The sequence below is a fragment of the Abramis brama genome, assembly GCF_963993115.1.
Source record: "Abramis brama genome assembly, chromosome: 23".
NCBI classification, from domain to species: Eukaryota; Metazoa; Chordata; class Actinopteri; order Cypriniformes; family Leuciscidae; genus Abramis; species Abramis brama.
The window spans coordinates 25,519,141-25,541,188 of NC_139985.1; the positions used below are offsets into that span (position 1 = coordinate 25,519,141).

Below are 22,048 nucleotides of genomic sequence, written 5' to 3' on the forward strand. Positions count from 1 at the left end.
TCTAGTCAGTATAATGTCTGTTGGGAGCATCAAAATAAAGTGTTAGCTGATATTAAGTAGACAGTTTACTAATATTCTAATGACTGCTAGTTGATATGTAGTTGCAAAGTTACTTATAGAATATCTAAATGTTGGGGGTGGTTGTCTGTGCATTTGCAGCTCATGTCAAGTGGTCTTTGGCCTGTATCCTCAGATGCTTGGGAAAAGCTTAACCTTGGCCCACTCTCTCTTTTTTTATTCTGATATTCCCTTCTAGTAACATTCTGTGAGCGTTTTTGCATTTACGCTGTACCTGCCCACTGTGAGCTCAGGTAATATAACACTTTCCCGCTGTCTTAGAGAGAGAGTTTATTTCATTTTGTCTTCCTGAGCTGTAGCAATTCTAGGTGGAATGATCTCAGGGATGCTGATATTTTCAGCACAGTGATTTGAATATGTTCTTTGAACATTTAATAGACAAAACAATTAATGCAAATTTCTTGCGCAGCCAGCAGATCTGCCAGAGAGATCCTGAATTGCTGTGAGCTTATTGTTGTCCAACCCACAATGCACCTCTTCTGTTGTTACCAAAAACAGCAAGACAAAAAAACAAGTACTGTAAACTGTTTATGAGACATAAGTGTTGCATTTTAAGTACATTTATAAGGGGATGTGTTGTAGAGAGAGTGAGGCAGAAAAAAATAGAGCAAAATAGATTGATTTAAAGGAGCACTGCCTTTAAAAAAAGCAAATTGCAGTAAATATTGTTTTTAAATAAATTTTAACACTTTTTTTCCCCCTCTAAATCTGGTTTATAATCTGTCAAAGAACAGATCATGTAGTTTAAGAGAAACTAAGAGAGTTTGGTCAGAATGCAGTTTTGCCTGTAGAGCAAGTAGTAGTTCACTCAAAAGTCTATTATTATTTACTCACCCTCATGTTGTTCCAAAAAAATATGATTTTCTTTCTTTTGTAGAACAGTAAAGCAGAGTATTGATGCTGCTCTTTTCCAAGTAATGAGAGTAAATACAGACCATGCGTAATTTAACTCAAACATGATGCTTTAATTCTTTAAGTCTTATGTTTCATTATTGATTTTCATTTTATGTAAAAAACAAAAAACAAAACAAAACAAAAAACAGCATAAATGCTGTAAAATAATTGAAACAATATTTGAATTTACTACATTAAACTTAATATTTTTTATCAAAGTCAAAGTAAATGACTTAGAAAAATCAAAATCAAAGTACACTTTTTTTTTGTTTCACAGAAGGTTTGGGACATGACAACTATCCCATTTTCCGAGTGAAATGACGTCTCGAGCAAGAAAAAAAAAAGGTCAATTGGGAATTGATTGTATGGTTGTGGTTTGCTATTGGTGGATCTCATGTGAGTGACAGCTTGCCCCGCCCTTGTGCCAGTAAACACATCATCTGAGAAGAGAGAAGGAAAGTTATTTTGATCTAATATTTAGTCAAATATATAAATTATTTAAAATAAATACTGCAATATTTCATAAAAAAGTATTTGATTTGAAAAGGATGTTTTGCATAATGCCCAATCATATATTGATTCATTGGTTTGACAGTATCCAGAATAGACAGTACGTATTATAAAGAGATATTTTTGATTTCATCACGTTGCATCATGTCGCACACACGGTGTAAGCATTCACTTCAAAACCTATTCTTAAAAGTAGCCTATTCTTTGGGCTTTAAGAACCATAAACAGTCAGAATATGTTTCACTTATTTTACATTGTTGCAGCTCCTCGCATCCTAGTCTGCCAGTAACACTCTGTTTATTTCCTGTGTCTATGAAGCCCCTCCTTCTGAAAGTGCAATGTGCTCTGATTGGTCAGCTGGACCACTCTGTTGTGATAGGCTTTGGGCTTGTTTTGGAAATGTCAGGTATCTTACCATTAGAATATCAGGACAATAGGAACAGAAAGTATATTTCAAAATAAAAGTCCTTGACCACAAAACACATTAAACATAGGGGAAATTGTAACAGCCATAAGCGTTGAAAATGTAATAATAATAATAACAATAGGATAATAGGTCCTCTTAAAAAAGTTCTCTGTCTTTTAAAAAATCTTCTGAAGTTATACAATAGCTTTTTGTGGGTAAAATTCAAAATAATCTATACTCAGAAACTTTTCTTAACTTTGTCTTAAAGATTTTCATAAAATTGTCTTTGTTTCTCACCCATATGACTTCAGAAGACTTTGAATACTGTGCACAAGTTGTAGTAACGACTATTTTTTTAATTATTTTTTTTTTTTATCCTTGTAGAGATTGGCAGTCTCTGGTAACTACAAGCATTATCTTGTTTTGTGTTCTTTACAAAGACTGTAGATATAGAAAGACGGTTCACTCCTATTACTCATGAATGGGAGAAACCGCAACGCACAAAATGGCGAAATACATCCCCTTCTAAGTAAAAAAAAAAAAAAAAAAAAAATAATTGCATCACTGCAGCTGACATTAAGCTCCGATTCCCATAGAATCCTGAGGCTATTTGTGCTATTTGAGCATAAGAAACAACATTTATGGGACAGTTCATGTCAGATTTTGTTGCTGAATTGAAATATGTTGCTTAATTGTGAGTTCGGCAAGCAGTTTTTGAGATTTCAGGATTCCATTCAAATAGATAGGATTTGGTCTTGGATGCCTGAAATAGCCGCCCGGAGGCGTTGCGTTGAACAGGCTTTCCTTGAAAGGGACTTTGGTTCTATAGAAGAAAGAAAATAATATAGGTCTGGAACAACACGAGGGTGAGTGGGTGAAATGATAACATTTCCAAGCTATTCAACATTAATTGCTCTTATGAAACAGTGATACAACTCACTGCTCTTTACACTCCCTCACCGCCCCGTTCCTTCGTTGAAATTGTTCTTTTAGTTCTTTATCTCGACAACTAAACTCTTCTGTCCCTGAGCTCTCCTCGTGTGCCTTCAGACATGTTTGAAGCTGGTCACGGTCCTCGGCTGTGAGTCAGGCACCGGCTGCTGCCTCAGATGGTTCAAGTCGCTCCCTCTGGCGCTCCGCAACAATCCCAAGATGCCGAGCCTTGTTGTTAGCCGTGTTCTGGTGGTAGGCTGCAGGAGGGCTATGATTCATTCTCACAAACAATAATGCAGCTTTCAGCCATGCCGATGAGTAAATCTGAGAGATGAGCATCTAGAGAGGGAGAGAAACTGTAGTTTGTGAGGGAAAAGGAGTGGGTGGTTGTGTATTGATTAAGTCTAATGTGGAGACGGCGCACAGGTCCACCTGACTGCCGGCAGAGAGAAATGCCTGACTAATTGACTGAGACAATGCAAATTATTTGTGGCTGTTTGGGAACATCAAGATTGATGGCTTCTTTGCTTGTGGATTTAATCGACTTGCTTTTACTGTTCTCTTCTGACATAATACAGAGAGAGAGAGAGAGAGAGAGAGAGAGACTCTTTACTCATAGAGGGAAGAAAGTGAAAAAAAAAGTGTAATGAATAAAGTGGTAATTAAAGACTAAATTAAAAAAAAAAATCCGTTCAGAGACAGACTTGTGTTCAATCAAGGTTAATGTAAATCAATGTAAAATATTAATAAAATATGAACATAAATTAACTTATACATAAAACACTGGGTTAAAATCAAAGGCTTGGTAAATATAGGACAGAACCAACCCGATCTCACGGGAAAACGTACAAATTCTACGAGGTGGCTAATTCGTAGGAATTCATACGACCTCACTCGTACGAATTAGTACGATTTTTGCAAAATCGTACATATTTTACGAATTGCCCAATTCGTATGAATTCATACGAATGACCTACCCCTGACCCCGCCCCTAAACCTACCCATCACGTGGGTTTAGAAAAATCGTACAAATTCGTACGAGTGAGGTCGTACGAATTCATACGAATTAGCCATCTTTTTATCATTCGTACAAATTCGTACGAATTGGTCGTGAGATAGTGTTGGACAGAACACACATTGGGTTAATTCTACCCAGCAAATTGGGTTGTTTATTTAACCCAGCATAATGGGTTGGTTTAACCTAGCACACTGGGTTGATTCATTTTTACTATAGTAGGCTACTAGTTTTTTTTTTTTTTTTTTTACTTCATACAATACATGAATTAATGTTTATGGATAAACTTAAATCCTCTAAACTCTGAACTAAAAAAAACTCAAAAACTCAAAAAAAAAAAAAAAAAAAATCTCCACACAACCACTGGTTTGCATGATAACTCTGTAACTTTATTTTTGGTCATATTCAACACATTCTCACCCCAAAGCGTCACTTTCAACCATGCTTCAATATCCGACGCACAAAGCACCCTTTAGCGTCCATATGTGACGCTTCGGTTATGGGTAGGTTTAGGCGTCATGTAACTGACGCTTTCGAAAGTTCGTCAATATCCGACGCACAAAGCACCCTTAGCGTCAATATGAGACGCTTCGGTTATGGGTAGGTTTAGGTATGTGGTAGGGTTATGCGTCTCATATGGACGCGAAAGGGTGCTTTGTGCGTCGGATATTGACGAATGTCAGAAAGTGACGAAAAAGTGACGCTTTGGGTATGAGAACGGGCTGTCATATTTCGCAGTATAGCATATTTTATATAGTTTTTAATACATATTGCATACATTTAAGCTTGTTTAACAAATATTAGAAGTACAAATTAAACATTTAGAAGTAATTCAATCGACCAGTCTCTGTTGTCCCGTTTCCACCGTAACGGCGCTGGATCTCGTGCCGACACTTATCTTGTTAAGCGGGGGAACTTCTAACTTCAGACCGCCGTCCTGCATTTCACTCGCAGCCGAAATATGCTGTGACTGACTCCATAACCTGTCCATAAACAATCAGTGTACAGTTCTGAGAACATATTTTAACTTTCTAAGTATTTCTATTCTGAGCATTTTAATCACGTGAAAAGACCAACGCGACACTCATTTAGGTGACTCACAAAGTGCCCCTGTATGTTCCTTTGCATATATATATATATATATATATATATATATAGTGTATAGTTGTATGTTGATATATTTATAATATATTTTAGACTACAATTTTATTTGCCTACCACTTAGATTTTTTTATTTTTTTTATTTTTTTATTATTAATTTTTTTTGGTTACATTAATACATTTTATTTTGTTGGTTTTTTGAAAATGTGTCCTTAAAGAATCAATGAATTATTGAATTGATAAGGATCGTTAACCATTATATTCCTTTATGATTCCCACCCCGTTGAAGCACAAGTACCACAGATCTGACAAAGCTGTATTTTAATTTTTTTTGTATTAAAAAGAATTTAGATTCTCAGTTTTTAGGAGTTTGATCCTTTGCCATTAATATCATTGAGCATGCAGGATATTTTGATGTAAAATTTTATATACTCTACTCCGACATGACTTTATGTGCGACATTTTGTTTTAATCACATCACATAAGTGCAATATTTCCCTTCTGCTGCATTATACAGAAAGACAATAAAGAGAGCGATATTGTTGCATAATCATATTTCACTGGTGTAGCTCGTAACCCCAGCGGAATAAGATTTACATTCATGAATATCGTCAGTGGAGGTCACAGCAGCGTTTGTTTACGAATAGGTCCAACATTTTTAAATATGAGGGGAAAAATACGTACAAATTGGCTCAATATCAATAATAACATGTCTAGTGCATGTGATGTTTCTGAGAGAATAGTGTTCTTTGATATGGGAAACAAATAAAAAAGCAAGAATAGTCATCTCTCTCCATCTCTCTGTTAGTTCTTATCAGTCTCTTTGTAGTGATAGTGATCTAGTCAGCTCCAAGACACTTTTTAATGTCACCCAGCTCTCTTTTAATCCTGCGTTCTTTCTGTTCCTCTGATCTGTGTGCAGTTTGGGGAGTTGTACTGTATGTGTGTGTTCTGAACTGTTCATATGCAGCTTTTGTGTATCTCCTCTCTGATTTTTTGTGTATCTCCTCACTGATCTTTGTGTATGTGCGCTGTGGCATGTGTGTGGTTTCTCAAAGCTCTTGACAGCCCATTTACAAACCCGAACTTCAGTCAGATAAGATCTTTAATACCAGGTGTCTTCTCTCTCCCATGACACCTCCCCACAGACCACCGCAACGCAGCGTGCCTTTGAATTATTAATAACTAGGAGATGCCAGGCGGCCTTGATCAGCCCTCTAATAATGTTGATTTTCCAAAAAGTTTTACCACCAATGCGATTATTGAGATGATTAATGTGACAACTGCTTGGTGGGAGACGTCATATTAGTTAGAGGAGAACTAACACCGGGGTCTGCTTCTCCTGCTCTATCACCATCTGATCTGAGAGAAGAGTTTGAAGGAAGCTATAATTCCAAAGGATCGAAGACATGACGTTTCTGGTAAATTAGCAGTGAGATCCAACACACACAAACACGTTTTGGTGGACTGACCTTGAACATCTCATTATTGGCACTATGGGTACCAATGGTGGGAGTGTTTGAAAGCCTGCTTTCAAACGCTCCCACCATTGGTACCCATAGTGCCAATAATGAGATGTTCAAGGTCAGTCCACCGAAACGTGTTTGTGTCGTGTTTGTGTTGTGCTTTCAAACGCTCCCGTGTGTATCTGTGTAAGACAACCTGTTTTTAAAACGTTGATTGTAGCCAATCACAGACATATAGTTGATGGTGTGAACACAACGGCTAATCAGAGACATACACGTTGAGCACGTGAACTCAATGGCCAATCAGAGGTGTTTAAGAATCCGTTCAACAGCGCTCAAAATGCTAGTGGGAAATGCTGGTAGCGTCACGTTTTTTAAATTTCAGAACCGACTTGGTAACGAAGTTACTACATTTGACAACACTAATAGGTCCATATACAGTGTATAACTTACAATGCAGTTAGAGCGGGAATCAAGGCTTCGTCGGGACAGCATTCTTGCAATGCACGGAAAAGAGCAATTACACAGATGAAGAGGCACTCTTTGGTTTTCAACCACAAAACGTACAAAATCATACACTGCTGCTTTTTGTATAACACATTTCCCATTATGAATTATGATACCGCTTGGTTTGTTGGTCCGTTGGTCAATCAGGGGTGCGTTTCCCGAAAGCATCGTTAGCCAACTATGTTCAACAAGTCTGTGTTTCCCGAAACCATAGTTCCAATGAACATTTGCAAACAGCAACGCAAAGTTGTGTGGTTGGAAGGACAATCTATATCTTTTATTTAGAATACATACAAATGTCATTTACATCTTTTAGATTGTCAAGAGATTTAAAGCACTGTTTTTGAAGAGTGTTCATGTGCGTACAAGCTCTAGTACGTAAGAATGAGCCTATGATTGAATCTGGAAATAAAGCAAAATAACTGAGGAAAATGAGAAATAGTCCTCAGATGCCATGTACTAGGGGTGGAGCCGAACCCGAATACGGTATTCGGAAAGGCACAAATAGTGTGTTTTTTACGAATACTTATTTCGAACAAATACTTTAAAAATATTTGTATTCGGGAACAAGAAAAACTTTATATCAAAAAGCTGCGTTTCCTCATGAGACATGGCGACCGGCGGTGCTGCTGATGTGGTGGCTGTCCACTTGTTGATAAGATAGGAGGAAAGAGCCACATATGGAAATATTTCGCTCACATAGCGCGTTTTTTGCGCGTGCAGATTTCAAATGTAGGCGCGCGGCAAGCGAGCAGAGCGCTCGTTTTTCCAGGCGCGCCTATGTTCACGGTTGCATAGCAACCACAAACGCCACGAGAGAACAAGCGCTTGTGGAAAGGAGAAAGCGGTGCGAACTGCGCTCTCCGTGATGACGAGGAAGTATCAGCAAAGAATTAATTGATTTCTAGCCCTTGCATTAGCTTTAGATATATTTATGGAGATGAGAAATGAAATAAAAAGCCGTCATTATGTCATTAATATCAGTCCGTCAGAAAAGCAGTTCTAGGCTTATTATTGGCTGGATAACTCTTAGCAGGTTTAAAAAGCCATTTTAAAATTAAATATGAATGCAGTTTTGAAAAAAATATTTTACACATTGCATATCTATATTTATTATAATAGATATAATTAAAGAATACTTACACTATAATGTAAATTAGAAGTGTAACGCAAAAAAACTGGATTTTTACACCTATTTAGAATTTTACTCGAATACAAATACAAATACAAATACAAATACTTTTCCCCCCTCAACAAATACAAATACAGATACAAATACCGGCTGCTTTGCACACCCCTACCATGTACGTAATTTATAGCAAAACATCTAGCGTTAATTCAATCTCAAACAGATTCATTAAAAGAAGTTATTACTCCACCACATGCATGACATCATTAACCAACGTGGTTAAATTACCAATTTGCGACAATATGGTTTCGGGAAACAGTCGTGATTAGCTACTTGATTTCTTCCACGATGCATCGTACTATGGTAGTGAAACAGCGAGTTACGTCGTTGTATGAGAAACGCACCCGAGAGCCGAGACTGCCTCGTTCAGTCGATCTCGGAGCGATTGCTTTTGTGCAGATCTGAGTGTGATTGTCGTGTTCATACATGCCTAAATTAACCGAACTAAGGGAGAAAACACACCAGGTTCCGAAACAAATGCTCCAACTGATCCAGGTTTAAAAATGCCCTAAAAGATTAATTTAGTGTAAACAGTTCTGCACTTGGTTTACACATTCATTTTACATTTATGCATTTGGCAGATGCTTTTATCCTAAGCGACTTGCATTGCATTTCAAGGTACACATTTACATTCTTATCAGTTCTTGCTTTCCTTGGGAATCGAACCCATGACCTTGGTGTTGCAAGCACCAACGCTCTACTGCTTGAGCTACAGGAAGGCTATTTCTGTTGAACTGTAGAACTATTTAGATCATTTATATCTTCACTTTGAACATCGGGGTCGGTGGCTTGTTAATGAACATAATTTCCATTCATCTTTGTGGTCTGTTCTGTGTAAGTCAGGGATGATTATAAATGGTCTGGTGGGTGTGGAGAGGAGCCGTGGAAGCACCCCAAGAGTGAACCGCAAATTTATCGTAATTATCTGTAAAATTTGGGAGCCGTGTTTCTGGAGACACAACATCTGAGCAGATGGCTGAGGGGGCTCAGATAATGTATTACAGAGAGACAGGGGAGGCATGGGAAGGAGCCGAGAGAATCTGGGCTGATTTCATGGGAAGAAAAGAGTGAGTGAGAGAGATTTCAGTTGTAGAGGTAGTCTTGAGCAGGCAGTGCAACATCTGTATGGTGGCGTAGTGTGTGGTGATGACTCCTAACATATTTCATCTCCACACACGGCTCTACACGCTTTACAAATCTACTCTTCCTCGATCCCAGGAGACCAAACCCCGACAAGAAACATCTGTAGGTAAGCTAAGCTGTAATAGACTTACAGTTGTATTATAAATGTAAGATTTGGTTGTGTGTCATGAATGAATGATTTCTACCTGCGCACATCCAATAAATGCCTTTTAAGTGAATTCTCAGTGCTGCACTTTTGGTGAAAGTAAAATGTGAATGTGTTGGTACTTGTAAGAGTGCAATGCTACATAGCTAACTTTGCAAACAGCAGGTTCCCAGGTTTAAACTTAGGTCGAAAGAAAAATAAGGCATGATTTGGAATTGGAAAAGAGCCGTTCAGTTGTGTAGTCAGTTTATAGGCCAGCATAACCTGATTGGATAATTCACCTTCAGTTTTCTCAGAAATTTCCAATGGGTTGGAAGCAGGTAAACGTACATATTTGTGTTGGTTATAGCCCTTATGTAGCAAATTGCTAGCAATTTACTCTACAAAGCAGCTTTAAAACTCATGTTTGAGACATAATTTATGTTTAATTTCACATAGATGTGTCATTTATGTTGTAGAACCTTTTGTAAATTCAATAGAGAACCTATGGCTTTGAAAACCTAAATGCTTTTCAAACCGCACAGCTCTATTGGCGGGAAAACTCTGCACTGGCGCTAGCGCACATTAGCAATGTAGTACAGCGTGGCTACTTTTTATGAAGTTTGGAGTTGTTAAACACATTGTCTTGAAGCCAGAGCTATTCTGACAGCTTTATCAATATTCCCTCTCATCAGAGCATTCAGCTGGCAAACACCCACCGAAGGGCAACACTGAGATTTCTGACCGGCTCATTAAAAAGTTTGGAGGGTGCGGCCAACCGGTGAAGTCAGGGAAGGGAGGGTGGCCCGCTGCCGCTCCGGAGGAATCTGACCTCTAGGGATGTGAGAGATCAGCTCACTATGAAAAAAAAACAAAACAAAAAAAACATGAACCTGACAGTGGCCTCACGTATTTACAGCCTGTCAGAGAGCTGATGAGGGGAAGGTTGGGGGTTTATCATCCTCATCACAATATAGGGGAACAATAACAATTAAATGAGAGTGAATAAGGAGAATTCTAATGAAAGAGAGGGAACACATGTAGAATGTAGTTAGCAGTATTGGTTGGGAGTAACTGATTAATAGCAGCAACGCTAACCATGTTGTTCAGTTCCATGTAAATGGTTCAGCTGTTTCAAAATATTGTAACTTTTCCAGCAACAAGAAATATTACTAATTTATTATTATTATTATTATTATTATTATTATTATTATTATTTTCAATACAAAATGTAGTTAAAAAAATAATAATAATAATAACAAAAAAAAAAGAATCTACTTTGCTGTAATTAAGTTTAATCCTGTCACCCAAATCGATTCTTATGGAGGCCCCATAAGGAAAGAAATCATACTTTGGTCATAATAAGTCAAAATTATGACATTTATGTGTTGCATGGTCATAATCATGATATAAAAAGCCATAGTTATGACAGAAAATGTAGAAAATATGACATGCTAAGTCATAATCATGACATAAAAAGTCCTATTGAGCTTGTAAGTCAGTAATTTTGTCTCATAATGATTTTTCATCTCATATTATTTTATTTTTTTACTAATCCTCTTATAATTCTGACTCATAAGTCTCATAAGTCATAACTGACTTACTGTTTAGCTCATAATGTTGGCATGCTATGTCTTTTATGTCATAATTATGATTTACCAAAGCATGATTTTTTTTTTTGGACAGAAATGGGCTTCAATAGATTCCTATTGATTTTGTGCCAAGTTAATACTGCTCTGATCATAAATTTATATGCTTTAGCAATAGTAACAGCAACTATCCGCACACTAAAACCATCTCTAATATCGCAAAATTCGTCAACAATAAGTTTACTGTTAGACTCCAAAATAAAACACTTTGTACCATTGCATTACGTTGTTTAGAGACAGTTTACTTGCATATGGATTTATGTACAATTTGTACAAAGAACTGTTACATCCTCTAGCATGCAGCTATTTTTAATTGCAAGAATGTGTCGTATAAACACGCCGTGGAAACGTTTCTGATTATGAATCATCGTAATTTTACAGGGCTACAGACCATTGACTAATTGACTTTTCAAAATATGTAAATTTGTATTTTGCATATCTGTAGTCTGGCTGAGAGTTTGTTGTTGTGCAGGTATTACTGAGGCCAGTGGATTGTGGGTAAAATTGTGGGGGTTGAGTGGGCGGTAAGAGAGGGTGGAGGGCAGTGCCTGTTTGCTGAGCGCTCCTAATGCAAAACAATAAAGCAAAAGCAAACAAGATAAAGAAAATTGAATTTCATAGCGGCTGTGAGGGGAAAATGTGTGTGTGTGTGGGGGGAGCCCTTAGACTCGGCACCGCAGCTCTGAGGTGCATTACCGACGAACAAGCCGCAATCATGATGCAGATCTATGTGGCTATTATTCTGTTTTCATAGCCTGAAAGGCTAACGGGGGTTATGTGGCGTCTCCAGTTCCAGCCCTTCAGGAATATCTAGGATCTCTATAGCACAGAACATTTCAGCGAGCTTTGTGAGTTAATGGCAAGCTCTCTGTATCTCTCTTTCTTCCTCCAGCTCCTGTTTTCAGGATAAATGTTAAACAGATGGGCAATGACAGGACATGTTTAATGATGCTTTAACACCGCGGAAAGAAACTTGCTCCACCAGGAGAAGAAACACACACAGGGAGACGTTCCTCATCGTTCAGAACGTCAGAAGACAGCATCATCTATCAGGCATACAGCAGGCGTTATCACTCACGGCTCACCCGTTCTCACCTGAGTCACTTTGAGAAGTCAGGAGGACAAGTAAACAACTTGTTACTGTTCTAGGTACCAAACCTCGAAAGACTGACACATTTCTGTTCCAATACATCTGCTATGACATAGTCGTGCATAGAATAAGTCATAAAAGATGAAGTGTGTCGTGTCTGCACCTCTAACGGCATAATGCTGTTGTTGAAAGTACGTATTGGCAAACTTATCAAAAAGTGACAGTAAAAACTTTGGATTGTTACAAAAGTGTTGCATTTCAAATAATATATATATATTTTTTTGTATTTTTTATTTGCCAAATAACATGAAAACGCCTATAACTACTTCACCGTTAGTCCAACTGACTTGAAAATTGGCATGCCGTGTCTTTGTCCGAGCTGCCATGATTGTCTGTGCGTATATTGACGTAGTAAAATATCTTTTTACGCATGTGCTTAAAGGCCATAAACCGCTTGAACCTTGATAATTGCTGCTCACAGCTATATATATAATTGAAATTATTTAAACAGAGGCATTTTTTTTTTTTTAAAGCACAGTTTAATAAAAAAAAAGTTGAATGAAGCAATTTTGTGTTTAGTTTACTCCCCCCTGCAGTACCAAACCCATGCCAAACCGTCATGGTTGTGTGCCGTTAGTTACACCCCTACTTATTACCATATTTAAATCCATTCCATAGTCTGGAGAATGTCTCCCGTGATCAATACAGAAATTGCACAGGTTCCATGTGGGCATATATGTGGCCAATCTGCAATAAGCTGCATTAATACTCAGGGTGCATAATAAAGCGATGACGGTTCGAGTAAATAGAATGAGACGCAATTGTCATCTGCTACCAAGATGTCTCACATCTGGCATGTGATGGTCAGAATCATGTCTCTTGTTTATGGTGTGAGCTTTGTTTGGACAGATTTTCCCAGAATATGTCAAATGAAAAGCTGTTTTCCTGATTCTGTTTTCTCAATGCTGCTTTTCATCCATGTTTCAAATGAATGAGCGCACTGCATTAGAGCCTGTGTCGGTGACATAGATAATTATATTGTGTTTCTGAAGCGACAATAAGACCCAGTTGTCATGCTAGGTTAAATAGAGTTCACAAGGGGGATTGGAAACAATGACAGGGTCATTTGTGGACTTTTTGTTTATTTATTAACTGTATGTCAATATTTTCTTATTTATATATTTACTCGGTCATTGAGTTCTTGCAAAGCATCTTAAAGGGATAGTTCACCCAAAAATGAAAATTCTGTCATCATTTTCTCACCCTCAAGTTCTTCTAAACCTATATGACTTTCTTAGATCTGTTGAACAAAAAAGAAAATATTTTGAAAAAATGTGGCTAACCAAACAGTTGCTGGTCCCCATTGATTTTCATAGTATGGGGAAAAATACTATGGAAGTCAATGGGGACCAGAAACTGTTTTGGTTACCAACATTTTTCAAAATATCTTATTTTCTGTTCAAGAGAACTAATATTTCAAAAATATCCTATAATAAATAATCCAACCCTCAATTTTGGTCTCTGGATATGGCTCAAGTTCCTTCCACAATGGATTTTGTTTTTTGGCCCGATTTATCACTCGCCAGGAAAGAAAAATAATAGCTCACCTCCCCTCAACAAGTTGCACAATTTGAGATCCTATCATTCATGTCTCTAGCACAAATGGTGTAATTACTCACCAAAGCTTAAAACTTATACTCTAAATTAGTAGTTTGTTCAGATCCTTTATTTTTTACCAATAACAATAGTGATGCTTGCCTTAGCAAAGACCTCTATATACACAATTTATCAGCAACATTTATCTAGATTATTAAATCCACACCTTCTCAGAATGGTTTTACCACTTCTACCACGTCGGCTCACACCTGTCCTTTTCTACACCGTACACAATCCACATGTCCCTCCTGAGATGAAGAGCGCAAGAGGCAATAATCTTCCCAACTCATTAACTCCCAAATTAATTGATAAGTAAGCGGGGCTGGTAGGCATGTAGGTGTCTTATTAAAGTTCTTCAAAGCCTGAGAGATGTGCTTAGGCACTAACTTTGATCAGTAATTGCAGAGTACTTTTGCACAATTAATTTATTACTCTTGGGAGTGCAGGTTTCCCAAGTTCTCCGTAGTTTGAGTTCTTCTATTTTCCTTTCAGCTAGGGAACCTTACATTGGAACTTAACAGCATAACAATCGTGACTGCCTGTTCTTCTTTGTGTCCTTTTTCTTAGTTAAAATCTGGACTTGGCTTCCTCGTTTGCACTCAACCGTTATGGAAATGATGAATGAATGTTGGATTGGCAATGAATAAAATCAGAGCGCATCAGGAATTGGTTGCTTTGCCAAAGGGCCTCTGGTTCCTAACAAAGAATAAGTAAAAACCAAAAGTCTAGCTCAATTTCTATAATTTACTGTCACTCTAATTTAAATTAGCATCAAATCCAATGAGAAACCTAAATGGTTCACCTAAAATTAATTTACTCAGTCATTTATTCCAAACCTGCATGGCTTTTATTTTTGGTGAAACACAGAAGATATTGAGCTAAGATATTTTGGACCAGCTGGAGTTTGTTTATTAAGCATGCAGGGAAACCAACCAGTAGAGCATTACAATAATCTAGCCTTGAGGTCATGAACGCATGAACTAACTTTTTTGCACTTTTCACTGAAGACATGTGTCATAATTTAAATATATTTTTAAGATGGACAAAATGTGGTTTTACAGATGCTAGAAATGTGGCTTTCAAATGAAAGATTATATCAAAGAGAACAACCAGGTTTCTAGTAATAATAATAATTATTATTAATTTTTTTCAGGTTTTAGTAGGAAATTACTAGTCATCCATTTTTTTTAATCAACTATGCATTACATTAATTTTGTGGATTGGTATGTTTCGTCAGGGCATGAAAAAATATATTCAGCTGAGTATCATCAGCATAACAGTGAAAACTAATGCCATGCTTCCTAATGATATCTTTCAAAGGTAGCACGTACAGGGTGAAAAGCAACGGTCCTAGTACTGAGCCTTGCTGTACTCCATACTGAACTTGTGATCGATATGATACCTCTACAATTACTGCTACAAATTGGTAACAGTCAGATAAGTATGATTGATGTTTTAAACCATGCCAATGTAATTCCACTAATGCCAACATAATGTTGTGTTCTACTGTAACTTTTGAATCTCATTCTTGATGGTTAGCTAAAAGAAGCCTACAAACCAATAATTTTAAAATGTATGTCAAACGTCATTCAATACTTTTTAAATATGTACATGTGCAAGTATCATTTTTACAGAAACTCATATATTTATATACTTAAAGGTACACTATGAAACTTTTGGCCGTTGAAAAAAAAAAAAAAAACTGCTTTTGGGTAATATGGTTATCCTACTGCTCATAACACATTCACTACTAGGCTTAAGAGATATGAGATATAGCCAGTTAGATTCAAACTGACTAGCTGAAGACGTTACTGTAGCTATACCCATTAGTAGACTCTGTACTTAACTGAAAATAAACACCAATGCAGCGCTACAACAACCCATAATGAAATGAGCAAAAAAGTCTTGGCTTTCAAATTATGCAAATTTATTTCACAAAATTAATTTACATTACATTTATGCATTTGGTAGACGCTTTTATCCAAAGCAGCTTATATTGCATTTCAAGGTACACATTTCAAATTCTTATCAGTTCTTGCTTTCCCTGGGAATCGAACCCATGACCTTGACATTGCAAGCACCAACACTCTACTGTTTGAGCTACAGGAAATTCATACAAAAAATGCCTTACAAATGAGGAATACGATATTGTAATGTGTTCTGACAGGAAAGTCATTCAATATCCATAGCTCATTAGCTAGATACAAAAGAAGGAGGAAAACTATTTTTTTTAGAGAAGAGTATATACTGTAGCTAATATTATAAATATAATATGCACTGTGTTATAAATACATTATATTTTTATTTAACCTGAAACGGTAATTATACCATTAAACTAAGCTGAGACTTTCGGTTTCTTGCAATTAATGAAACAAACAAAAGAAAAGTATCAAAATGATGGAGAAGGTCACATACTTTCTCTGAGTAAATGATGAAAAGAATTTTCATTTTTGGGTGAGCTATGCCTTTAAGTGTTGATAAAACTAAAGATGTCCTTATCACTTTATCTTGTCCTCAGTAATTTCCCTCTAAATTAAAGTTTTTAAGGTCACATGAAAGGCTCATTTACTATCATCACAACTGTTTTGGATGCTGAACTTATGTCCTGTAATGATAACCCAGAAATATCACCTTTTAATGAACTTCCAGACCTCCCTGATTGTGTTCATCATGTTGTGGTGGAGGTAACTAATGGCCTTCATACATTAAGGAAATGAGTTTTGCTCAACTAGTGGAATTACAATGGCTGAGGTCTAATGAGTTCACATGTGTTTCCTGGGATTTTTGCAGCACAGAGGGAAGTTAATGTGTCATACCTTAATCACTTCAACTATAAACCCTCTAATGTGATTGCTTTATAAGCTACAGGTCATGATACAATAACAACTATTCCTTATTCATTTAAAAACAGTTTGAGACCCCATGGAGACGCTTAGCACCTTGTGATCTTAATGGTTTGATCTAAAATTAATGCAGCTTAAATGCTTTATTACATTTATTTAAACGCTTAAAATGATTCCTGTACACATTTAAATTGTCTGTATGGATTATTAATTACATTTAATTATTTTTCTATTTTTTTTGCATAATACTAATAATAATTAATGCTATTATTATTGTTATTATTAATAAAATGGAGGAGACCTTAAAAATCTTAAAACATAATAACAAAGAATAGATGTATCCAAACTTGTGATGGGTACCATATATATTTTAGAACTAGAGGAAGGATAGGAAAGTCTGGGATCATCTAAGGTTTTGAGCTGAAATATTTTGATGGAAGCTGTCCTTTTCAATGTGTCTCACAAAGCTTTCAGAATACCATACTCACTCTCTCTCTCTCTCTTTCTCTTGTTGTTTGCTCTTTCTATTGTTTGACTGCCAAGAGTCCATCTATTGGATGAGAATGTTGCCCATTTAGTGTGGAATGAGCTTTGGTCAGTAGAGGACAGAGGGAATGTTTCTTTTTCCTCATGCATCAAAGGGCCATGTGAAATGATGAACTGCAGCTGTCACTCAAACTTTGTCAGGTCACTGTCAGACACAAAAAGTCTGTCTCATTTGACATTTCAGAGCCTAAAAATCCAAGTTCTGATAAAAAAATATATTAAAAAAACAGCATAGTTTTGTTGTTACCAAAGCTGTTAGCAGTTTGATAATAAAGAGCACAAGTATAGTGTGTCTCAAACTATTTTTTTTTTTTTTTTTTAATACAGATATGTCAAATCTATGGAGCCTGGAAATTCACCCATAGAGAAAAAAAGAAGAAGAAAAAACCAAGACCCACAAGTCCGTGGTCACAGTTTTGCAGTTTGTCCCCTCGGTTAATTAACCGTACACACAAATTCTTGAATTGTTCCCTCGGTTTAACAAATCGTGCCCACAAATTAAAAAAAAACTTATCCAAGAGTTTCCAATCTGTGCACTCAGATGTGTAAACCGTACCTACGGTTTTTCAATCCGCACCCACAAAATCCTAAACCATGCCCACTCTTTTGGAATCAGTTCCCACATTTTTGCAAACTGTACACAAGGATTTGTGGCCCATCCCTCATTTTAGAAATTTGTGCCAATTGATTCAACTATAGCTCACCGAAACAAGTTACATACCGACATAACAACAATGTAACAAATTTGCATAATGCCAGCTTATGGTCTTCATTGGCTGCCTGTGAACAACATCTACTTTGACCCCCCTCACACACTGTAGTTGTAGCTGAGACTGGAAGAGTTTAGTGTCAAGAGGGCGCTGTTTTCTGCGCTACGAATCCACTTAGCTGCACTTCAAAAGGACGAGGAATCGAGCTGGAATAGATCCGGAAAAAACTGACGCCATCGTTACTGTTCGTATTACTGTGTATCAAGTGCTGAGGACTAAAAATGTTGATAAGGATAATAGGTGTTTTGTTTCCGACACATACTGTAAGCGTTAGACCAATCACAACAGACTGGCCATCTGACCAATCAGATCAGAGTAGACCAATCACAACAGACTGGCCATCTGACCAATCAGAGCAGAGTAGACCAATCACAACAGACTGGCCATCTGACCAATCAGAGCAGAGTAGACCAATCACAACAGACTAGGCCATCTGACCAATCAGAACAGAGTAGACCAGTCACAACAGACTAGGCCAGGGATGGGCAACTTCGGTCCTGGAGGGCCACTGTCCTACAGAGTTTAGCTTCAACCCTAATCAAACACACCCGAACAAGCTAATCAAGGTCCTCAGGATTACTAGAAAATTACAGGCAGGTGATTGTTTTAGGGTTGGAGCTAAACTCTGTAGGCAGACATGGGCAGTATTTCAATTAAATGTATTTTAAATACGTATTTAATTACTTTAGTGTATTTTGTAATTTGTATTTTGCAGGTGTGGAAAAAATAAAATGTAGTTTGTAACAAAATATTTTGAGGGAGTGTATTTAGAGTATTTCAAATACTTAAATACTTAAGAAAAATCACCATATGCTTATCACCATAGTAAATGATTTTGCCATATTTTCGGTCTGATGTTGGCAATGGCAATGTCCAGGTTAGATGCACGAAAATCACGTGACACCCTGTAGACCGGGCTCCCTCCAAGAAGTGAATGAGTTTTGAACACAGGAGAAGAAGTGGCGCTGCTCCTCTTAAAAACGGCATTAAAGGGTTAGTTCACCCAAAAATGAAAATTCTGTCAGTAATTACTCTCCCTCATGTTGTTCAAACCTTCGTTTGAGAAGCAGAGTAGACCAATCACAACAGACTAGGCCATCTGACCAATCAGAGCAGAGTCAACCAATCACAACAGACTAGGCCATCTGACCAATCAGAGCAGAGTAGGCTCATGGAATGAGTGGCTGAATGTTCGAACAAACCGTTTTTTTTATTTTATTTTTTGACATTTGATGCAAGTAAATGTATTGTAGTAGACTCCAAATCAAAATGAGGAACCTTAAAAATAGCATAATGGGGCACTTTCAGAATCACTGATAGTGCCCTTTATAATCTATATTGTCTGATAAATATGTTATTCCAAAGTTATATGTATTATTATATGTATTATTATTATTACATTAAAAAAATCACCCTTCAAAAATATCTTGATTCTTCAATTTACATTTTACAAAAACAGTTTACACGGAGCGAACTCAACCCACAGACATTGTCATATCACCTAACCTGATTTACATTCACCTAGACAATTATTCCCACCTTAAACATTATGATTTACACTTTATAGATCAAATCATAAATCGAGTTCTACTGAAACATTCACGTGCTTTAACAAAAATACAAGCATCACATTTCAGCTGTAAAACCCTCTGGAAGACTGGCCTGGTTCACTTCTGCTGTGTGTTACTTTATTTATTTTACTGTATATTTTTTTAACAGGGACAAATCACATTATGTTCATCGACTTTATGCCACAAAATCTGTCGATAGAGTTTAGCTTGTACTGAACCCAGAAATTTTCCTTAAGAATAACTTTATAATAGTTTATATATAAAGTGGATTATCGAAATAAAGTTGTCAAGAAAGTGTTACCTATGCTTTTCCTGAGCTTTCTCCATAATATGACAGAGGGCAGTGTGGGATGTAGAGAATTCTCCAGGTGTAGTCACTGCTGATGAAGTAGAGCTCAGGGAATGTGGGAAAATGAGCAAATGAGCAGATTGGATGAGATTGAAGCATGTGGGTTGTGTCCATAGAGATGTTTTGTGAGCCACAATCGTGTATCGTGCATGTTTGTGTGTACAGAACAGGGACACACACAAAAGTTCCCTCCCCCTCTTCATCCACCCCCTCACCGGTGGAGCTCTCTGATGGAAATTTCCGCCCGCTTTATGTTCATGTCAGATGTACTTTTGGTTCTAACTGTAGCAGATGCTTCTCACATAGCATTTAAATAATCACATGAGCAGATCTGACCCAGCGCTGCCAGATCCATTCAGATTCCGCAAGATACTTGAAAGCCAATACGCAGGAAATCAACAGGAAACCTTTTTATTGGTAACAGTTTAGAATACATGTTCCATCATTAACGAATAACTACACAGGAACAAACCTCCATCCATCCATCCATCCATCCATCCATCCATCCATCCATCCATCCATCCGTCCATCAAGATTGTATTAAGATTATTTTTTATGTTTTTAAAGCAAGTACGAACAATTAATTAATTTACATTTACATTCAGAAATAAAAAATCCTCTTCACAGCCAACATTCCATCAGGATCATGGCATTCAGTCTGTAATTTTTAGCGTACACATCTGCGCTATCCTTGATGCTTTCCATTAGCCCATTTACATATAATATATATATATATATTAACCTATTACACATTTACTTGAGATCTCAACAAGGATGAGCTTGATGCAGAAACAGCTTTGTGGTGTTCAAAGCAGATTAAACATAATCAAGCTTGTTTGAAGATGTATTCTGGGCTAATCCTGGTCTCTGTGTGGATTGTCTATATCATTGTATCTGCTTCCACTTGCTGTTGACATTTCAACATCTGTTTTCTTAAACACTACAGCTGCTGTCAGAATGTGCTGAAGTCTTTTTTTTTTAAGTCTCTGGGTTTATTCCCCTCTAGCAAGCAGACGGTTAAAGTGACGGGCGTGACAGTGTAGTTTAGAGGTGCTGTAATGATTTGAAAGCATCTGCAACATTGAACCTTCATTTCAACTCTCGGACTTGTCAGGTTCTCAACATGGTTTGATTTTAGTAGATGTCGGGAAGTCCTGGGGATTATACAACTTTTTGTGTGTTTCGCTAAGTGTGAGCAAGACCTGCAAGAATAGAGTTTGCCCTGATTCCAGAATTTAGTATAGAATCATTTTCTTCCTGCAATGTCAGAAAGGAAGGCAAAAGGTCTGGGTTGTCAGACTATACCTTATAATTGAAAGCCATATTAACATACTCATGCAAATTCAATTACTTAAACCTTTTCCAAGAGGCAGGTGAACAAATGTTTGGCAAACAAATTGAATTTAATACTATAGCAAATCACAAAACCATAATACATAGAAAAGTAGGTCAAACACATACAGTCTCAGAGACTGTTTACATGACACCATTTTCGTCTAAAAATGTAAAACTTTTCATGCTTTTTGGCCATTCATTTACACGACAACGCCGTTTTCGGGGCCTGGAAACGCAAACTTTTGAAAACAGGTTTCAAAGTGCAAGTTTTTGAAAACTATACCGTTATCGTGTAACCTACAAAAACGCAAATTTATGAAAAAATTGCGATCGGACTAGGGTCTGTGAATATTAAAGCTCAAAAAGACTGCTGTTGAAATATAAACATAAAAGGACTTTTTATTTTCTGAAAAGATAAAACATTTTTATGAATTCAACTAATTCGTTTTTTTTATTATTTTTATTATTATTATTATTATTATTATTATTATTATGAATAATACTGTATTTAATGAAACAATTAATATGTAATCCAGGAAAATTAAAACAGAAAACAAACAATTGTATTTCAAAAGAAAACAAAGAAAATGTATTTCATAGGGCCCTAAAAAAAAAAGTGTACTTTTGTTAAATGTTTTAATTTAAGTTGTAACGAGTTACAGTTTAAAATATATATTTATATTTATAATTGATTTTAACGGATTATAATTAATCATAAATATTTTAGTTATTTTTAGAATTGACTGTAGCAGAATTAATAGTACAATTATTTAATCAGTTCATCCAATGAACAGAAAGCATAATCAATTATTAATTCTAGGAAATATATTATTTTTGTAACTGTTGTGTTCCTGTTTAGTCTTATTAGTCACA

General features: G+C 36.6%; 1 protein-coding gene across 4 annotated transcripts in view; it reads left to right on the top strand.

The window, feature by feature from the left end:
• The window catches only part of fhit (fragile histidine triad diadenosine triphosphatase), a 328,718-nt gene that overhangs the window by 157,055 nt on the left and 149,615 nt on the right, over positions 1-22,048 (top strand). The window contains exon 1 of one of the 4 annotated variants that reach the window (XM_084101374.1): positions 9,185-9,348. The exons of 2 other annotated variants lie outside the window; for them this stretch is intronic. In XM_084101374.1, coding sequence (XP_083957500.1) covers positions 9,246-9,348 — 103 coding nt within the window. In that variant the 5' untranslated portion in view covers positions 9,185-9,245. Of the gene's footprint in view, positions 1-9,184; positions 9,349-22,048 lie in introns of those variants that run through there. One more of the 4 variants, XM_084101376.1, reaches the window with a different exon arrangement.